The 19,494-nt window shown below is 44.4% G+C and overlaps 2 protein-coding genes across 3 annotated transcripts in view; one reads left to right on the plus strand and one right to left on the minus strand.

Annotated features, from left to right (window-relative positions):
- LIMS2 (LIM zinc finger domain containing 2) overlaps positions 1 to 13,643 on the plus strand; it is a 57,174-nt gene extending 43,531 nt beyond the window's left edge. For both annotated transcript variants that reach the window (XM_077826216.1, XM_077826218.1), the window contains 6 exons: positions 2,071 to 2,220; positions 2,845 to 2,995; positions 4,749 to 4,841; positions 6,038 to 6,086; positions 6,259 to 6,334; positions 9,431 to 13,643. In XM_077826216.1, coding sequence (XP_077682342.1) covers positions 2,071 to 2,220; positions 2,845 to 2,995; positions 4,749 to 4,841; positions 6,038 to 6,086; positions 6,259 to 6,334; positions 9,431 to 9,578 — 667 coding nt within the window. In that variant the 3' untranslated portion in view covers positions 9,579 to 13,643. The remainder of the gene's footprint in view (positions 1 to 2,070; positions 2,221 to 2,844; positions 2,996 to 4,748; positions 4,842 to 6,037; positions 6,087 to 6,258; positions 6,335 to 9,430) is intronic.
- Positions 13,644 to 16,457: 2,814 nt separating this feature from the next.
- MYO7B (myosin VIIB) overlaps positions 16,458 to 19,494 on the minus strand; it is a 79,155-nt gene continuing 76,118 nt past the window's right edge. The window contains exons 47-48 of the mRNA XM_077826215.1: positions 18,379 to 18,498; positions 16,458 to 16,547 (exon numbers count right to left, since the gene is read on the minus strand). Of these exons, the coding sequence (XP_077682341.1) occupies positions 16,458 to 16,547; positions 18,379 to 18,498 (210 nt within the window). The remainder of the gene's footprint in view (positions 16,548 to 18,378; positions 18,499 to 19,494) is intronic.

Consider the following 19,494-nt stretch of genomic DNA (forward strand, 5'->3'; position numbering starts at 1 on the left):
CACGGCTGCTGCTGCTGTTATATTTTTGAATATTTCAGTGTTTGTTCTGCTTATTAAAGTCTCTCTGAACCCCCTAGTCTTTTACACTGACTCTTTGGAGTTCTGTGATTATTTTGGAGGGGTGGAAAGGGGTATTGTGAAGGGGGGGAGTCTGGTATTAATAGACACAACAGGACGCTTGAGAATGGGATAATTCCATAATGGTGGGAGTTGGGGTGAGAGGGGCGGCTGCTATGGCAACAGCTCTGCGATTCCAAGACTTCACTTTGCTTGCAATAGAGGAGGGTCTATGGGACAGCAGAGAGGGTTTGTGAATGGGGAGGGGCTGATAATGGTTTATCAGTGCAAAGGGTTGAAGGCCCCTTATTCAGCTGAATGAGAGGGGTCTTTTTCAGGACACTTGCTGCAGGGGTCCCAGTGTCCTGCCCTGTATAATTAGTCCCCATTTGACAGTGCTGAATAAAACTGATGCCTTTATCCAGGGATGAGCACAGCTGCATGCTCTCTTATAATGGGGCGCTGTCTGCTTTTGGTGGGGACTGTGGCTCCATCTGGGAAGACAGTGGTTCCAGCCCTGGAAAGAAACTATTACAGAAGAGAGGACTTAAAAAGTGAGAAAATAATAATGATACTTTCAGCTTATGCAGGTGCTTTCCATCTGAGGATCATAGATGGTTGAGGCCACACAACACCCCTGTGCTACAGGGAAGTATTCTTAGCCCCATTTTACAGATGGGACACCTGAGGTTAAGTGACTTGCACAAAGTCCCACAGGCAATCCCAGAGAGAGCCAGGAATAGAACCCAGATCTTCTGACTCCTAGTCAGTTTGTTGCATTAGCCATGACACCACCTTTCCTTTACCGTTTTTCACTGTAGTTGATGGGCTCTTTGGGAGAATACCATTAAATCTTAACCAGGGATGTACATGTGACTGTAGTGAGGGGGAACTAAGCATGTTTTCGTCAGGTTGGACAATAGTGAGAAAACAGGCATTGATTATTCCCCCATTTGCCTGCTATGTGTTCAATTTAGCCAAACCTCCGCACCCAGCAAACAACACTAATGCTGGGAGGACAGCTGATGGGTGAACTAAACTAAAGACCACCCCATGAGAGCTTTTAAATACTGGGCACAAAACTGAGATTCAGCTCCTCATCTTTTGATTGGCTCTGTGTAAACAGGAGCTCTGACCTTTACAGCTGTTTATCTCTTATCCCTTTTGTCACAGACTTCACTCCCAGCAATGTCAGCTGCAGGCCCGATCAGGACTCGTGCTTCTGTTGCAGTTTGAAAAATATTAAGAGTTTGCACCACAGAGTACAGACTCCCTTGTTTGTCTTAAACTTAATAGGGAGCTTTTGGGTAGAAGGGCTACGATTCAAAGGCTTTCTGGTTTGTCTGGTTAGTGAGGAGTAATGGATCCAGCCATGGTGGAGGTACTTTAGCAATATGCCTTCAAGAGGAGCACTGAGAGTGAACTCCCTTCGACAGAGCAGTCAGAGGATTGTGTGCATAGATTTATGTAAACACAAACACATTTATAGATTTGTAGGGACATACTTACGTACATATGTGCACACAAGCTCTCTGCTGTGCTGATAAGACACTTATTAACTACTCTGATATGCACACCTATGAGTGTCTTATTGCTACATACAAAAGCAGATGCTTCATGCATAGTGATTTGGGCCCACATGCCGTCTCCCATTGTGTTTGTAAGCTGAGTTGCAATTACAGACAGCTAAACTGTCTACTGTTTTTACTGCAGTTGACGCCTGTAGTGAAGAGAAGAAATGCCACATAAGAAGGCTTAGGAAATACCTAACTGTATCCGAATGGGGCAGTTGGAGTTACAAGGCTACCTGATTAGTCTCTAAGGTGCCACAAGTACTCCTTTTCTTTTTGCAAATACAGACTAACACGGCTGCTACTCTGAAAGGCTACCTCAGGGTTTGGTTAGCACTAGCACCATTAGATGATGTTTAACTCCCATCCTCTAGAACAGTGGCTGCTGTCTTTGGGAGAAAGACTCTACTGATGCTGCCCTTTCTTTCCAATTCTCACCCAGGCACCTGTGCAGGCCTTGCCATAACCGGGAGAAAGCCAAGGGGCTAGGCAAGTATATCTGTCAGAAGTGCCACCTGATAATCGATGAGCAGCCTCTGATGTTCAGGAATGACTCCTACCATCCAGATCACTTCAACTGCACCCACTGTGGGTATGTTCTCCTCTCCCAGCTTCCATCAACAAACCAGGGAATGTACTATATGGACAACAGTGCAGTCTCTTTCTGGACTCTGTAATCATCAGCTACACTTTGCAGCCTTTAAGTTATCTGGCAGACAAGAAGTTCTGTATGTGAAAGATCAAAAGAGTTGGAATCAAAATGATAGAATTGTAGTTCTTCTGTTCAGCTATATAGGGTTCTCCTTCCTTCATGCATTGCTTACTGGGCACCATTGTCTACTGGGCTTGAGAACAGTTCCTGGAAATGAGCCACTCTCAAAGGTCCTGTTTACATTACAAAAATAACCTTGTTTAAACATTGTGGCCAAATGTGATTTAGCCTTGCATTTGTGGACAGAAAGACCTATTAGATAACCACCAGGGTTTGACCACAGCCATGTTTCACAAGCATAATTCAGGATGCCTGTGTTTATAGCGTAGCTGGGGGCCAAAGCATGGAAGCTGGCTTTGAAGTTCATTCTTCCACAGCTTCATCTTAGATATTCACGTCTGGAGGGAAGGTCATGTAAGTGTCAGGTTTAATCTTGAAACAGCTGTTGGCTGGGGCTTGGGTCAGTGGTGTTGCTTCAAGAACACTTGTTTGTGTTGTTTTCAGGAAGGAGCTGACTGCTGAGGCCAGGGAGCTGAAAGGGGAACTCTATTGCCTGCCCTGCCATGACAAGATGGGTATCCCAATCTGTGGAGCCTGTCGCAGGCCTATCGAAGGACGAGTGGTCAATGCTCTGGGGAAACAATGGCATGTTGAGGTGAGATCAGTGTGAAACTGCCTGTGGAATGCATACTGCCAGAGGCCTAATGCAAGTTGGAGGCTGTTATGGTGAACATTAGAAATTCCCACAATTCCTGTTTAGGCCAAATTCAGACTGTATTCACCTGAGGTGAGCTTTATCTGGGTAAGTCACATGCACTAGAGTTGTGAATGCTGCACTTCATCTTTTGCACAGTAACAATACCATTGTTTAATTTACTCTCAGGAAAATTATTTTAAAATTTCTGCATTACATTGCAAAGATTCTGGGGTCTGCAAAATAGCATTTACCACTGAAGTTCTGTACATCCTCTCTATGTCCTTACCTTCAGCTCCAAGTAACAAACTGTAACATCGCTGTGACACTTCCCGGGGTACCCAGGTTGTGAGGTACCTCACCACCACCTGCCCTTAGCATGAAGCATGCTTGAGTCTGCCTGTGGTGGATCAGCTCCCTGAAACCACCAGCCTCTGGTAGCACAAGCACTACCTTTCAGTCCTCCTTCTCACTGTACAGGTAGCCATAGGCACACACCGATTCCTGAGTCCCTGTAGTATCCAGTCCCTTATCCATGGGACACTCACAGAATTAGCAGATCTGCTTTTCCCAAAGGAACAATACACACCAGCATGTAAGATTCAACTCCGAGCCAGCACTTTGCTTAATACCACAGCACTTAGAAAACACATTCTTGTTTTCACTATAAATATATTATCAAAGAAATAGAGAATATTGGAAACAAATGGTTGTGTAAAACAAAATCATAACCTGCTTTCTAGAGACTAACCTTAATTAACAAGTTACTGTCTTGTCTAAAGAAGCTTCTCTCACCCAAAATTTTCTCTTCAGCATATTCAACCAAAACTCTTCTTCATGAAGCAGAAGCACTGTCCTTTTACTCCTTAGTGAAGGGTGCCAGGATGTCGTCTTTGCCTCCCAAATATAGTAGAGCAAACCTTTGATGTATATCTCTAGATAGGGTTCCTTCCCCCCATCTCCCCTAAGCACCACTGCTTTTCTCTTCCTGTTAGACTTTCTCCAAATTCTGCACAATCCTTCATTGCATTTAGTTTTGAGTGGCGATAAGTGACCAGTAGTGAATGAGACAATATTCAATTTAGATGTAAACAAAGAGATGAATAAACATCTTTTATCTGACAGAAAACTTGTTTTTCACCTTTGATGGTGTCCAGCTCTCCCACAGAGACTTTAAGAACATATTTTGTGTGTGTGTGTTTTTAACTCCTTACATAGTATCTGTACATACATTTCACAACAATATTGATAACCAGTGGGGCACCAGCTATCATTTGAGACCTCACGAGACATTCTTTGAACCAGAATGTACATACCAAAATCAGGAGATTCCTGTAACTCCTCTGCATCCCTTTGCCAGTTGGCATTAAGAGGTTCTTGAGTCACACATCTCACCTTCCAAATCTTGCAAGCAATTTTTTTTGTACAGTGCAGCTCAACAGATGATAATAGTGGTAGAATCTGTTGTGTAGCCAGAGTGCAGGTGTGTCTTCTAACCCTGATGTGTCGTTGTTCCTTCGACTGTCATTTACATTGTCATAGCGTCCCACTATCACCATCCCACAAGGTTCTTTCAGGGTTTTCTTGTCTGTGTTTGTATAAAGATCTGAAACTCTTGTGCAAACCACTGGCTTATTTCCGGGGCCTCATCCGGGCATGTCTTCTAGCTGTGGAGGCCCTTCCACCGACACTGAATGCCTTTTTACTTTTGCAGCATTTTGTTTGTGCCAAATGTGAGAAGCCATTTCTGGGGCATCGCCACTATGAGAAAAAAGGACTGGCTTACTGCGAGACTCACTACAACCAGGTAAGCACTGCTGTCCTACACCCGTTCAGCAGGCACCTCTCTCGGCTGAGGGGCTGAGGAGAAAGAATGTCCCCTAGAGAAATTTGGGAAATAAGCACAGCATTTTCCCCATGCACCATATAACCAGAAATGCATTGTTATCTGGAGTGAGTTGTTAAGAAATATCAATAACCTCTGGTGGTGGGGAATCTAATTGAAAAAGGAAAAATGTTTTCTGTGGAAGATGTGTTGACATATAATTCTAGGAAAGTGGCAGTGATTAGAGAATGAAAATGTAATGGGGACAGGGATCTTCCCTGTTGAAAGAAAAAATTGCTGTCCCTGGATTGCCCTTAAAACTTCTGAGACACAAGGTGCATGAGGTGATATCTTCTATTGGACCAACTTCTGTTGGTGAGACAAGCTTTCGAGCGCTACAGAGCTTTCATCGACAGCAGCTGGTCCAATACAAGGTATTACCTCACAAACCTTGTGTCTTGTATCCTGGGAGCAACACAGCTATAACAACACAGCAAACAAATTGAAATTTCTGTAATTATACCAAATAAAATTAGTGTTAACCAGTCAGATGGCTGCTTGGCTAACCTTTTGTTAAGAATCGAAAACATTCTGTAACCCATGTGAAGCCAGCCTATTTGTAATTGTTTAAAATAAATGCCATGGCATCTAGTTGGCTAAAGCACAGAAAAGATCTGTCCTGTAAGCTGACACAAAGGTAACATTATCATAAAGATACAATGAGCAGCCATGACTCTACACCAATTTCCATCAGACAAAATACTGCATTTCCCTTGTAGAGTTGTTAAAGGCTAAATATCAATTGCTTTTAAAATAGCACTCTTTGCTCGATGTTTATGGCCTATGATCAGGAGATATTTATCTTTGATCAGTGTTGTGATCTATTGACATTGTCTCCCAAATTCCCAAGCATACAGGCTCAGAGATCATGTTATAATGTACCAAGAATATGAGGCATCAACAAAAAAACTTCTAAGATTTGAGGATACAAGTTCTGAATGACCATAGACCAATGGGCAAGTGTATGAGAAGCTATTCAGGAGATGTAAATGAATTTTAGGGTGCTGCTGCATCCATCAGGAGTTTGATGTTTGCACCAGCTGTCTAATTTGGGGAGCATGGGCAGACTCCTTCATAGTCAGTAAAATAAGTTCCCATTTTATTCCTTCTGCATGCAGCTCTTCGGAGATGTCTGCTACAACTGCAGCCACGTGATCGAGGGGGACGGTAAGATTTGTTCTCTCCTTATTTTGGGTCACTCTCCCATTCTGTTTCTCAGTGCAGCTGCTGCAGTCCTGCAGTTGCAAGGTTCCAATGTTTCTTTTTACATCTTGGCTCACTGAATTGGGACAGGACTCTGAGACTAGATAATCTGGTTGTTTTCTCTTATTTTGCGCAGTGGTATCAGCTCTCAACAAGGCTTGGTGTGTGAACTGCTTCTCCTGCTCCACCTGCAACATCAAGCTCACACTGAAGTAAGTAGACACTTGCAGACCTAGGATAACTCTTTCATCAGCCTGGGGGAATGGTGCTGGCACCCTGCAGCTGTAGAGTAGCCTCCTCTCCTGCAGTACGTACAGCTTTCCCCTAGAAAGGTAACTGAGCCCATTTTCAAAGAGTTGTGTGCTAAATGCCCCAAATAGTAAGTGGCACAGGGACAATGAATACAAACTAACTTTAAATGCCCCTTTCCTAGTTTCAGGGCCTCTGATATCACCCCAGCTCTGCTTTGATGGCCCAACATGCCTCAGTTATCAAGGAACTGACCCTTAGGGCTCAAGGAAATGGTGTTTTCATTATAGAATGTGGGTTTTGGAAAGTGTTTTTAAATTCTTTATTCTTTTATACTGATTAAAAACGCTTAGCGAAGTCTCACTCCATAATAAAATGACACTGCTCTGAGCCCCCAGTTCCATGCTCCAACTGGGCTGTTTGGTAACTGACATACAGCATTGGACATCCCAGGGCTGTCGCACCAGCCAGCATGATTCCAGAGGTACCCACTCAGCATAGTGTTTAATGTTCGAGGCATTAAAAGCATACTACATATAGGGCATGCTTTAAGATAATATTATAGGTCACTTGTAAGAACTGGGACTTAGGAAACACAGTGGCAAAGTTAGTTCAAGCATCTAGAAAATTAGTTTGTCTGTGCTTATCTCAGAGACAGCCTTCCCTTCTTTTCCCTTCCCTGGATTAATGGAGGGTGGGCACATTCCTGGGAGTGGGCCACCTTGCAGTGAACTCCCCTTGCTGCTGCTTAAAGGAGCAACATTAACCACAGTAAACTTGGTGGAAGCTGAATGGCAGGAAGTCTGGGAATATGAGGCTATTGGGGGATAAGGAATGGCAAGTCTCAGACTGAGTTGGTTCTAGACTAATTGTGACTCGAGTGTCTGGGACACTGACTCTGCTAGTGAAATTGCACTTCTTGATTTTTGCCAATCAAATGAATGCAGTTGCCTGATTTTGCTGCAGTCACCATTTGTGATAGCTAGATCGCTGTCTGATTGTGACCCACTGAAGTTCATGGCTGCTTGAGTCCTTATCTGCCTTGTGAGAGACACTTGTGCAAGTGAGTGGGGTAGTAAAGGAGCCAAATAACACAGCAGGGCACAGATTATCCAACAGATTATCCAACAAGTTCTTGGAATGTTTTGGAGAAAGAGAAAGCTACTGGGGGGAGGCTGTTCTAAATTTGATTTTGACAAATAGGGAAGAACTGGTTGAGAATTTGAAAGATAATAAGGTGATAAATAACAGTCAGCATGGATTTGTCAAGAATAAACCTGATAGCTTTCTTTGACAGTGTAACAAGCCTTATGAATAGGGGGGAAGCAGTAGATGTGGTATATCTTGACTTTAGTAAGGCTTTTGATACTGTCTCACATGACCTTCTCATAAACAAACTAGGGAAATGCAACCTAGATGGAGCTACTATAAGGTGGGTGCATAACTGGTTGGAAAATCGTTCCCAGAGAGTGGTTATCAGTGGTTCACAGTCATGCTGGAAGGGCATAATGAGTGGGGTCCCACAGTGATTGGTTCAGGGTCCAGTTCTGTTCAATATCTTCATCAATGATTTAGATAATGGCATAGAGAGTACACTCATAAAGTTTGCGGATGATATCAAGCTGGGAGGGGTTGCAAGTGCTTTGGAGGATAGGATTAAAATTCAAAATGATCTGGACAAACTGGAGAAATGGTCTGAAGTAAATAGGATGAAATTCAATAAGGACAAATGCAAACTACTCCACTTAGGAAGGGACAATCACTTGCACACATACAAAATGGGAAATGACTGCCTAGGAAGGAGTACTGCGGAAAGGGATCTGGGGGTCATAGCGGATCACAAGTTAAATATGAGTCAACATTATAACACTGTTGCAAAAAAAAGCGAACATCCTTCTGGGATGTATTAGCAGGAGTAATGGAAGCAAGACACAAGAAGTAATTCTTCCGCTCTACTCCGCGCTGATTAGGCCTCAACTGGAGTATTGTGCCCAGTTCTGGGTGCCACATTTCAGGAAAGATGTGGGCAAATTGGAGAAAGTCCAGAGAAGAGCAACAAAAATGATTAAAGGTCCAGAAAACATGACCTATGAGGGAAGATTGAAAAAATTGGGTTTGTTTAGTCTGAAGAAGAGAAGACTGAGGGGGGACATGATGACAGTTTTCAAGTACATAAAAGGTTGTTACAAGGAGGAGGGAGAAAAATGGTTCTTAACTTCTGAGGATAGGATAAGAAGCAATGGGCTTAAATTGCAGCAAGGGCGGTTTAGGTTGGACATTAGGAAAAAATTCCTAACTGTCAGAGTGGTTAAGCACTGGAATAAATTGCCTAGGGAGGTTGTGGAATCTCCATCATTGGGGATTTTTAAGAGCAGGTTGGACAAACACCTGTCAGGGATGGTCTAGATAATACTTAGTCCTGCCTTGAGTGCAGGGGACTGGACTATATGACCTCTCGAGATCCCTTCTAGTTCTTTGATTCTATGATTTCTATGAAGTAGCAAGCATAGGAAAGCCATTGAGCTGCAACAGAAGAAAAGCACTGTGGATTGATGTACAGGGAAAATTAATGTGCTTCCACCCTGGTACTAGCTAGTAAGGGGCATTCATAGCAGGCTGAGGTGCACTTGGCAGCACAGGGGGGAGGAGTGTGAAGAATCAAAATGTTTTCCTGTTGCCAATGCAAAGCTGCTGCCCCCAAGTTTTGGAAAGCAGCCACGCAGAAGTGTTGCTAAGAGCCAATCACAAAGTGTTCCATGGACATTTCATTATTGGTAAACATGTGGACCTGATCTCCAGTCATCAGTCCATATGTATCTGTGTTCACACAGCTGGGCACCTAACTTGGTATGAACACTGCCACACGTGTGCATTAAATTCTGATATGTGAACATAGTGGCAAGATTGGCATCTGTGTGTTGAAATGAGGGGTTTTATACGTTCAGTAGAAAACACACACACTCACTCTCTCTCTCTCTCTCTCTCTTGATTACTGAATATTAAGCCATGAATGTAGTTTTGCAAGTGCTGTTTTTAATAGCTCAGTGTTTCTTTGAAAGGAACAAGTTTGTGGAGTTTGACATGAAGCCTGTGTGCAAGAAATGCTATGAGAAATTCCCTCTGGAGCTGAAGAAACGTCTGAAAAAGCTGTCTGAGCTGGCCTCCAAGAAATCGCATCCCAAAGCTGTGGATTTAAACTCTGCTTAAACGGGTCTGTCATTCTGCTGACTGCACTCTTATCCTCACAGACTGCAACTTGCAGCAGCTACTAATCACAAAGGGAGCTGTTAAGAATGTCTGAAACAAACCACAGACAAATAGTACCTCCTCCAGCTTTTGTCACTGCAGCTTTCACCCTGAATGTCGCTTTACTCAGGCAGTTGCAAATTAACATTGACTGCATGGGGAGTTTGGCCTCTGCTGAGGGGGTGGGGCAGAGCAATGGGTATGGTAGTTAACTGGCATTATTCTGCCATTGATCAGATGTACACCATTGTTTTTCTGTCCTTCATCGTTTCTACATGGAGCTGAAGTTCTCTCTTCTGTAGCCTGAGGAATCTGGAAAGAACAGTAGTTTAAATATCAGATGGTGAAACGTGCAGATTGTTCAACACCAGTTATAAGTATCAAGGATTCCTTAAATGCCTTGTACACAGAGCTTTTCACCTATAGGACATTGTTCTGAATGTGGCTCAAAATTACCACAATCTGATAAGTGTTTGGTATGTCCAAAATGAGCTGGTCTGTGTCTAGATTCCCGGTGAACAAATATCCACATCACAAAACTGCCGCAGCAATCGCCCTTCTTGACGCCCTTGTTGCCATTTTCTCTAGGCAAGGGAAGGAGTGAATGGGCACAGAATCTATGCTACCTACTCACCTCACTCTATGCCAGAGTGGGAGTATAGTGTCTGGGCAGTGCACAGAAGTTTCACTCTCTGAGGCTGTCAGTTTGATACTTCTCAAAAGTATTCAATTCCCTTACAATTGAAGGGGGATATGTAGTGCGAGGGTGAAGGCAGGGGATGCCAGGAACTAATATTCAATGTTTACTTGCCAGTTCTCCATTAGATCACTGATTCCCAGGGCTTGAAATTGCCCAGTGTGACATTATACCCTACCCACTGACACACCTGCCATTACCCTCTACAGTACCTGCAATATGACTGGAGGTGTGGTTACTGTTTGGCATAACAAAACCCAGTTGGCAGATCTGGTAACTGTTAAAAACTTCAGTCTGAGCCAAGCCTTTTCCCTTTGTTTGGATGGAAAGACTACCTTCTCAGCTCAGTTTCTGTGACTCTCAGTGTATGTCTACACTGCAATTAGAAACCCATGGCTGGCCTGTACCAGCTGACTTGGGTTAATGGGGCCTGGGCTTTGGGGCTGTTTAATTACAGTGTAGACTTCTGGGGTTCGGCTGGAGCCTGGGCTCTAGGACCGTTCGAGTGAACCAAAGGAGCCTTCAGACTCACATCTGGGAATCCTGTAGTAAGACGCTAGCTGTGTCCACGGTACCATTTTGCACCTTTGCTATTACTGATGCAACTTCTTTGGTGGTAGCACCAGTGGGTGTTATTATGTAGACAGGGCACTAAACAGCTTCTGGTGTTTTAACCTCCTTGGGCATGTCTTCACTGCAGCATTAACTTGGGTGATTGATGCCCAGCTTAGCCTAGCTCAGGTATAAGAGGCCACACTGCAGAGCCCTACCCAAGTTACTATTAACTCAGTGGTGCTGCAGTCACCTGTCTGAGATGTTAGGATTTCCGGAGGCACATGATACCCCATGGTTCCTAGCACTGCAGTAAGCTGAACCACTCTCTGATTCTTTCCCAGTGTATAATGGGAGAACTTGTCTGTCCTGGGTGCAGGAGGGGAATTGTGGGAAAGCATTGGAGGACTGTCAACACTTGAGTGATTTAGCCCGTCCCCTTGCTGCAGAGTAGATAGGTTACCAGCTCAATAAGCTTTAGGCTATACCCACAGCTGGGCCAATGAGCCCGGGTGTAAAGCAACACCACACAGATCCCCTGTTGTCTAATGCTGCTTAGAGCAAACTCACACAACCTAGTGGCTAAAATGCTGGTGGCTGCTCTACACTAGAGCACTTGCTGTTGCTGCCACGAGTGAAGCTGTACCAGAGATAGCAATGGTGAGAAATGTTAGGGGAAAAGGCTAGTGCAGAAAGGACTCCCTGTGCAAGACTCCTGGTTAGTTAGCTGCTTTCCTAATACCAACTGCCTTTGGCTGCTTTACTTTCTGCTGTAGTAAGCTATCATAACTATTTTAACACCTTCTGTGCACCGCTTCCGCTATAGCACTTAAGAAGGGATGGACTCTCTGATCTAATGAGAGAGCTTGTCTGTCTTCCACCGTGACTATCAATCTGCACAATAACCTAGACAGTATTATTTTTGTCACAGTTTAATAACACTTGAGGACAGCTCTTGTTCTTCTGTAGCCCTTGGCCTATCCTTCAGGGAGGGGCACAAGGAACTGCTCAACTGAAGGCAATCTTAAGTGGCCACTGCTGGGACCAGTCCACTATGTCGCTTATTCTCTCTAGAGTTTGGTTGAAGAACTAAAGCACAGGCACCTCAGGCCCATGAGCAGTCACAATTCATTATGCTGATTCTTCCTAGCCTGGAGCATGCAGCTCCTTTCCCCATGCCCTTGGTCACAGGAAGGAGCCCAGTGCTGAATCTGGGCAGCTGGGTATTTTCAGCTGATTCACCAGTCCTAGTTCAAAAGAATTTCCGGGGAAGATGGCATTATATGTTCTTGTGAATATGCAAAAATTGAGTCCTTCATGGACAGTAGTTGTCTTCCAGACCAGCTCAAATCTTGTCAGCTATGTTTCCTGCAGAGGCCACTCTTGAGTTTAGCAATGGAAAATGCAAATACATGGTTAAACATGTGCATGTAAAGACGAATGTGAATATCTTTGTACTATGAGAAGAGATACAGTGAGGACTCTTATTTCCTAATATTTGAAATTCAGTAGATTAGGCCAGGGCTTGCTCGTACTTTTACTTAAAGGAAAAGACACCCATCGACCCTGAGCTTTATAATATATGGATAATCAAATGTCTTAAAGTGTCTCTTTCAAACTGTTAATCTGACACATCTTTCACTAGAGTTCTGCTTTGTAGAGCACATGGTTGTCTACAGAGTTACGATATCAGATTTGAGAGACTGAGCAATCAAGAGAGTTCTGGGAAATAACTACACAACAGCTTGGAAATATTCATCTTCCCCCAGATTCCACCTTTGGAAAAGTAAATGGCATAGGATGTAAAGTAGATGTGATAGGATCAGTGGACTTCTGTAGGGTAGAGTCTTTTGGTATAATGGATTTGCTAATACCTGTGTGTTCTTCATAATGCTGGAGTCAGGAGAGACTCTCCTTCATAGAAAGCTATGTTAAGACTAAGATATGTGCGTTTTCCTTTGCTCTAAATTCAGAAAGTCAAATTCATTCTTGCTGTCACTCCATTATCCTCAGTGCATATCAGTTATATCAATGATGAATTTGGTTCAAAAGACTAACCTTGTATTACTTACCGAAAGCTGCTGTCCATTGTATACTTTCACAGTTTTAAACCTATATTTATATACATATTTAAAATAAATCACTTATGCTCACTGACTACACTTGAAGACGGAAATGCTTTTAGCAACTGCGATATGTGCAGCTTACTCCTATTCAAGGGGAATATTAATCACTTCCCTAATATCTTTCCTTATTACAAAACAAACTGCTATATATTTTCTCTAGGATTTGGGTCCTGGTGCTTACCCTCACAGTGATCCACACTGCATTAGCAAAAATTGTTTAACCTTCCATGCTCGGAGTTTCCAATGCCAAATGTTTTGTATTGGATGATGTGGACTGCTGGGACTGAAGAGGTTAAGTGTCCATTTGAAACGTATATCAGAGGAGGCATTGGTTCGCAGATAAATCTGTGACTAAAGCAGTTGTTGTAAGAGGTGTTCAGTTCTTAGTTTGTAAAGCACTCTTAGTGCTAAGGATTCTATAGAATGAATGAAGAAATGTATTAATACTAAAGGGATAAGCCCACTCCCTATTACATGGCATGTATTCTGCAGACTGCGGATTTCTTGTTTTGTACTTTTGTACTTCTGAGTTTGTGATATCTAACCAAAATCTGTGACTGCTGGACTAAAATATTATAATCTGCACCTGTTATGTATGTTCTTGTAATAAAGTTAACTGCAATACATTTAAAATAGTCACACTAAAGATTAAAATATAAAAACTGTTGTATATGTGTACTGTACAGTAAAACCTGAGTCCTTTGGATCTACACCTCTGATGTGATGCAGGGTGAATCACTCAGTAACTCCAAGGATCGGACACATTCCTATTTCAGAATTGTGATGATATTATAAACCCCACATTGGCAAGGACAGTTAGCCTGTTCTGTGGCACCTGAAGGGGAGACAGGTAATTAAGGATTAGACCAGGCGGGGGAGAACCAGGCTGGGTGGTTCCTATAAAGAACGGAGTGCAGAGCAATAGGGGGAGGAGATCCAGAAGGGAGGAGTTTGGAACTTCCTCTCTGGGAAAGGAACTACAGAGGGACCTGCAGGAGGTATCTAGCCCGGGATTGACCCTGAAGGGAGAGGGCAGTTGGAGAGAAGAAGACTCCTACAGCAGGTCTGGGAGCAGAGAGAGACTCCAGGGAAAAAGCCCTGAGAGTTAACCGCTCAGGAGAAGCTGGGCCTCCAGGGAGAAAGCCCTGGGAGGCCTTGCTCAGTAATTGAGTGAAGAACTCTGCAGAGCCTAGGAGATGAGCGAAGAATCTGCAGAAGATTGAGCTCAGGATTTTCATTCCTGTATGTTTTGAGTTGGGACGTTGTTACGAAGAAGGGATGGGACTCTTGTGTGACCTGGCTGGAGGACTAAGTCACCACACAGAGCACCAAAGTCTGGAGGAGGAAGGTGAGGTGGAGGGGCTGCAGTGCTGGGTCTTGCCATGAGGAGGCGCTCCAGGCGGGTGAGTCTATGACAAGAATGTTTTGCTGAAACATTTTCCATCAGTGCTGGTTAAAGGGTGATGTATTCATCAATGCTGTAGTGTGTGGAGGCATTGCTGTTGTGTCTGACACATGCCATGTAGCTAGGTTGGACTCTAGATGTCAGTGGTGAATGGTATGCTGTAGTAATGCAGAGGTAGTATAAGTTATTGGAGAGGTTTTCAGATTATACTGAGGTTGGGAGAGCACTCACCAGACTTGTGGAAGAAAGAAACCACATCGTCATCACTGATCTGCAACAGTTTATTTATCTGAAACAGAATAGTTTGGCTGCAAAGATTTCAGTACGGAGTCAATGTATAAAACATTTCTCAGATACTATATCTAATTAAATTGAATTCAAAAGTATGATGCCAGCATTAACACCTTGACATTGGTAGTCTCAAAGCATCCATTGCTGGCAATGGACATTGCATTGGAAATATCTGACTGGTCACAAAAAGATCAACTATTCTGAAAAGTGTGGCACTCATTTAGATGCATAGAGATATTGAGACCCTATTCTCCCTGCAGTGCATGTACAATCCTTCCATTAATGGCTGTGTTGCACGCACACGTCCAGGGGACAACGAAGCCCATTGTCCATACATTGGCAAACTAGAACGAGAGATTCAACAGCACGGCTTTTCCAGCACCGTTAAACCATGCCTCAAGGAACTTGGTGTAAATGCACTAAAAGCACCACATGCTACTGTGGTCACAGGAGGGCTCTTCTGATTTGGGAAGGTCAAGTATTTGCTCTTCTAGTACTAGAAAGTAGTATAGGGGCAAGGTTACCTCCCAGGCTTTTTGAACTCTGAGCAATTCTTATTGTGAGAGAGTTCTCTCTTGCTGACAGGAGTTGTGGCTATGGAGGAGCATGTGATGAACAAACTCTGAAACAGGCTTTGCCATTCAAACTGTCTGCCAAACAGGAAGTCGGAGAAAGATCAAGAAAAATGAAAACCAATAAAATGAACCAACTGGCATTCTGTCTCCTGAAAGAATGTCTACATAACTCCATGCTAGGAGCACATCTATAGAGCAGGAAAATGACACTTTCAAAAGAGGTCTGTTATAGAATCAATCCTGTGTAACCCTGACTCACATTGAGTAGTATTTATAGATGGAGCTATGTCAGTATAAGGGTGCAGAATCAGTCCTTAATAACAGCCCGAATCAGTGTGTGTTCATGCATAGTGGGGAGCACTCTGCTGTTTCCTTATGAGAAAGGAAGCCTGGGGGAGACTCAGGTGCAGCTACCAAAGGGGACACAAAAGGAAGTGAACTAGCTCACAACTTCTCTAAGGCAACAAGACAGCAGACAACAACCATGTTATAGCAGAAACGGTTCTTCCCTTCTGCAAAGCCCAGTATACCTTACCAGCCTGAACTGTCCAGGACGATGCAGTTTCTCCCATAATTGCAGAATAGGGTGGCTATTATTGGGACTGGCAGCAAGTATTCTAATGCTAGAAGACTGAAGAAAAGCAGCACCTCCCTTTTTGAAGAATTTCTCTCTGTGTTCCTACCACTGAACGCTTTGCTGAAATGTTGTGGCTTTTCCTCCACTCTTGGAACCTCTCCGTTGTGTTGAAAAAGTAACATTGTCTCTCTCTTTGCCAGAGACTCAGGTAGCTTATGCAGTTGGTGGAAGTATACTGAATGATGTGCCCTTACGTTGCCAGAAGGAAGGAATTGGAGGGGCAGGTCCCTGTCAGAATGGAGGACACCATAGTAGATCCGAAGAGGTTTTCAGACTGCTTTTTCATGTATTAATTGAGGGCCGTGCCCAGGTTGAAATCCAGGAAAATGCTGTGATATTTATAAACCATATTGAATTTGTCCATTGGGTCTAGGTGAGGAGAGCTTAAAATGTGTCCTCATTCGTGCTTCCCCTGTAGCGGTACTTCACCAGTGTGGCTTACTGAAGAATGGGTACGATCAGAGGATTAATTGGCAGGACCAGTGTTAAAATGGGTTTTGCTCTGGGATATGAAATGGAGGCTGTTTGGCACAGGTATGAATCGCAGGCTTCTACCCTCATGCAGGGAGGCGGGGATTCCTCTGCTTGTTCACAGCATTCATTAGCAGCTGTACATAGGATGTCAACAGGTCATCCATTTTATAACCCTGCAGGAGAGAGAAACTTTAACCTAGTCTCTTGAAAAGGACTCTAGAGGGTGCCAGCTGGCATCGAGAGTTATTCCCCAAGCTGTGTGCCCTCTGTACCTCCTCTCCCAGTGCCTAACATTGTTCAGATCATTCTTTTCCATGGCTCCTGCTGGTGTGTCCTCAGGTACCCCAGCAGCACTATTGAAAGCAGTGCTGCCTACAGTACAGGAAGCCATTTGGTCCCTGGTCTAGTGATCAAACAGGGTCGGTCTGTAGTGGTTCAGCAAACCAATGTTTTACACTGTGGGCTGCCATCTTGTGTTTCAGAATCTCAGCTTTCATATACAAGTCACTAGTCCTTATGTTTGCAAAGGTAACCTTAACAATATGAGCCCTTAGGAAGGCACGTCTGCCTTGGTTTATGAGTCTTGCAGACAGCCTGAAACAAGACTTCTGGGAGAAATGAGACTGCCCCACTCATTTAAGTCAAGGGTTCTCAAACTGGGGGTTGGGACCCCTCAGGAGGTCACGAGGTTATTACATGGGGGGGTTGCAAGCTATCAACCTCCACCCCAAACCTTGCTTTGCCTCCAGCATTTATAATGGTGTTAAATATATTAAAAAGTGTGTTTAATGTATAAGGGTGGGGGGTTGCACTCAGAGGCTTGCTACGTGAAAGGGGTCACCAGTACAAGAGTTTGAGAGCCACTGATTTTAAGTGGCTCATTGACTCTGAAATCTAATGACAAGATCTCAGCACTGCTAACCATTTTGCTGCTGATCAAAGCATGCCAGAAAAGGAAGATCATATTTAGAATCCCATGAAATTCTTTTTATTTCTAATTCTTTTTATAAATCACTTTTCAGGATTTTTGTTACGACATTTTCACCAGGAGGCCCTGGGGAGGGGTCACAATACCACTCACTCAAATTTGTCCCAGCTGCCCTCCCCGGTCCCAGTGGAGGCTTGACTAGGCCAAACCTGAGCAGCACTGCAACTCTGTGCATCTTGGCCCAGCCCCCGGGACAGGAGCCGCCATTGCAGGAGGAGGGGTTTTCATTTTATTTTATATTTGTGAAAAGCAAGGGGCTGTAATTGTATTACAGAGCGCTAGGTGAGTGGAGCTTCAGGGAGGGGAAGCTTGGTTTGCCGGCAGAGCGGGGACAAGTACTACTTTTTTCCCTTCACTTTGGTTTCAACCCATCACTCGCTCTTCCACTGCAGCTGGTGCCACAGAGCAGCAATCTGCTTCTGACCTGTGAGACAGCTGGTCAGTAAAGCTGGAAGAACAATTCCTGTGGGAAGAGAGCTCTTGTCGCCTCCATCAATCCTAAAGCCAGTCATGGCAGGAAGCAGTGTGCTTGTGACAGAGTGCTAGGTATAAAGGCCTGAGTCAGCGCTCTTCACAGCAGCCCCAATCAGGCAAAGTAGATTGGAGCTGACTATGCAAGGCTGTGGCTAATTTGTGGGCAGGGCAGGGAAGAAAGGCCAATTAAGCCATTAGCCAAGAGCCCACAAATGGGCACAGGAAGGAAGAGCACCGGGGGGGAAGCAGGCGGTGAGAGAGCGAGAGCTAGCTCTCCTCTGCTTGGGAAAGGTCTTGGGTATCCTGTGAAGATGGTGGGATGCAACTGTAAATGAACTGCCCAGGGTGTTGAACCAGCAAAAGGTCTCTGTAATTTGTGGACTAAGAGACAGAACAAAGTTGGCCCTGTTATAGTGTATCCTTTATCTGGCTGTTTTCATGTACATCAGCATCCTTACACCAGGTATCTGTGATGCTTATAGACATAAGAAGAAAGGGAAAACTGGGGAGGGGAACATGGAAGGGACAGTGAGGCTCCTCACCAGAGATGTCTCGCACAGAATCCGACTTCCCCGCACCAGGTTCCCAATTGTCATGTGGAAGTATGTGCTCCCACTGCTCCAGTTGGAGATTTTATTAAAGGGGTAAACTGTTAAGATGTCCTGCAGGTAGAAAGAGACATAAATAACCAAACTGCAACAGTTTGGAAGGGAAACAGATTGTGCCGGGTTAGAAAAAGCGCTCCAGTAAGGCAAGTGTATCCTTTCATCTCCTAGTGCCTTCTGTTAGGGACTGTCACACAGCTGTTGAATTCTGCTCATGCCCCAAACAGCAGCACAGCATAACTCTCCCTACCTGCACAGAGCAGCTCAGCCCTGAGGTTTTGGGTTTCTGGAAGGCAGTTGTTCACTGTTAGCCTTTCCCATGCCATGCTGCTGCTTACGTTAGTAGCCATTAAGCCATTGGACATACCAGTGGCTTTATTTTTTGTAAAAGCAACATGATGACATACCCTATAAATTCTTATTGTGAATGTTTACATTGCAGCTGGTCCAGGTCAGCTGAATTGGGCTCAGGCTGCGGGGCTATAAAGTTGCGGTGAAGATGTTTGGGTTTGGGCTGCAGCCCAGGCTCTGGGACCCTTCTCCTACATGGGGGTCTCTGAGCCTTTGCTCCAGCCCAAGCATCTACAATGCAATTTTATAGCCCTGCATCCCAAATCACCTGCGCGGGGCCAGCCACAGGTCTTCTGTTGCAGTGTAGACATGGCCCTGTTCTGCAGGCTTGACAGAACTAACTACACTGACAGGCTTACAGCCTGATTACCTGTCTCTTTCCATCCTAGATATTTGCTGTTCTGTAGACAACTCAGCTTTCCTGCCACTAATTCCCTAAAGCTGGTTCCCTACCATCTGCTCCATCCACGTGGCCGAACTCCTTCAGTTGGGGATTGCTCCTTCCTCATTACATATCCTTCTTGCCACCACTCCCCTTTACAGCTGCCATGAGGCCTTTCCTTTCCCGGGCAGAGATTGCTTGTAGCAATTGCCCGAATTATTTTGGAACAGCACCTCTAATCCCAAGCGGTGATTTTGGGCACCACCCATCCTTCAGTTTCCCAGAGCAAATGGATAGGGGCTCTGTTTGTCTCCTCCTAA

The sequence above is a fragment of the Eretmochelys imbricata genome, chromosome 9 (assembly GCF_965152235.1).
Source record: "Eretmochelys imbricata isolate rEreImb1 chromosome 9, rEreImb1.hap1, whole genome shotgun sequence".
Classification (NCBI taxonomy): Eukaryota; Metazoa; Chordata; order Testudines; family Cheloniidae; genus Eretmochelys; species Eretmochelys imbricata.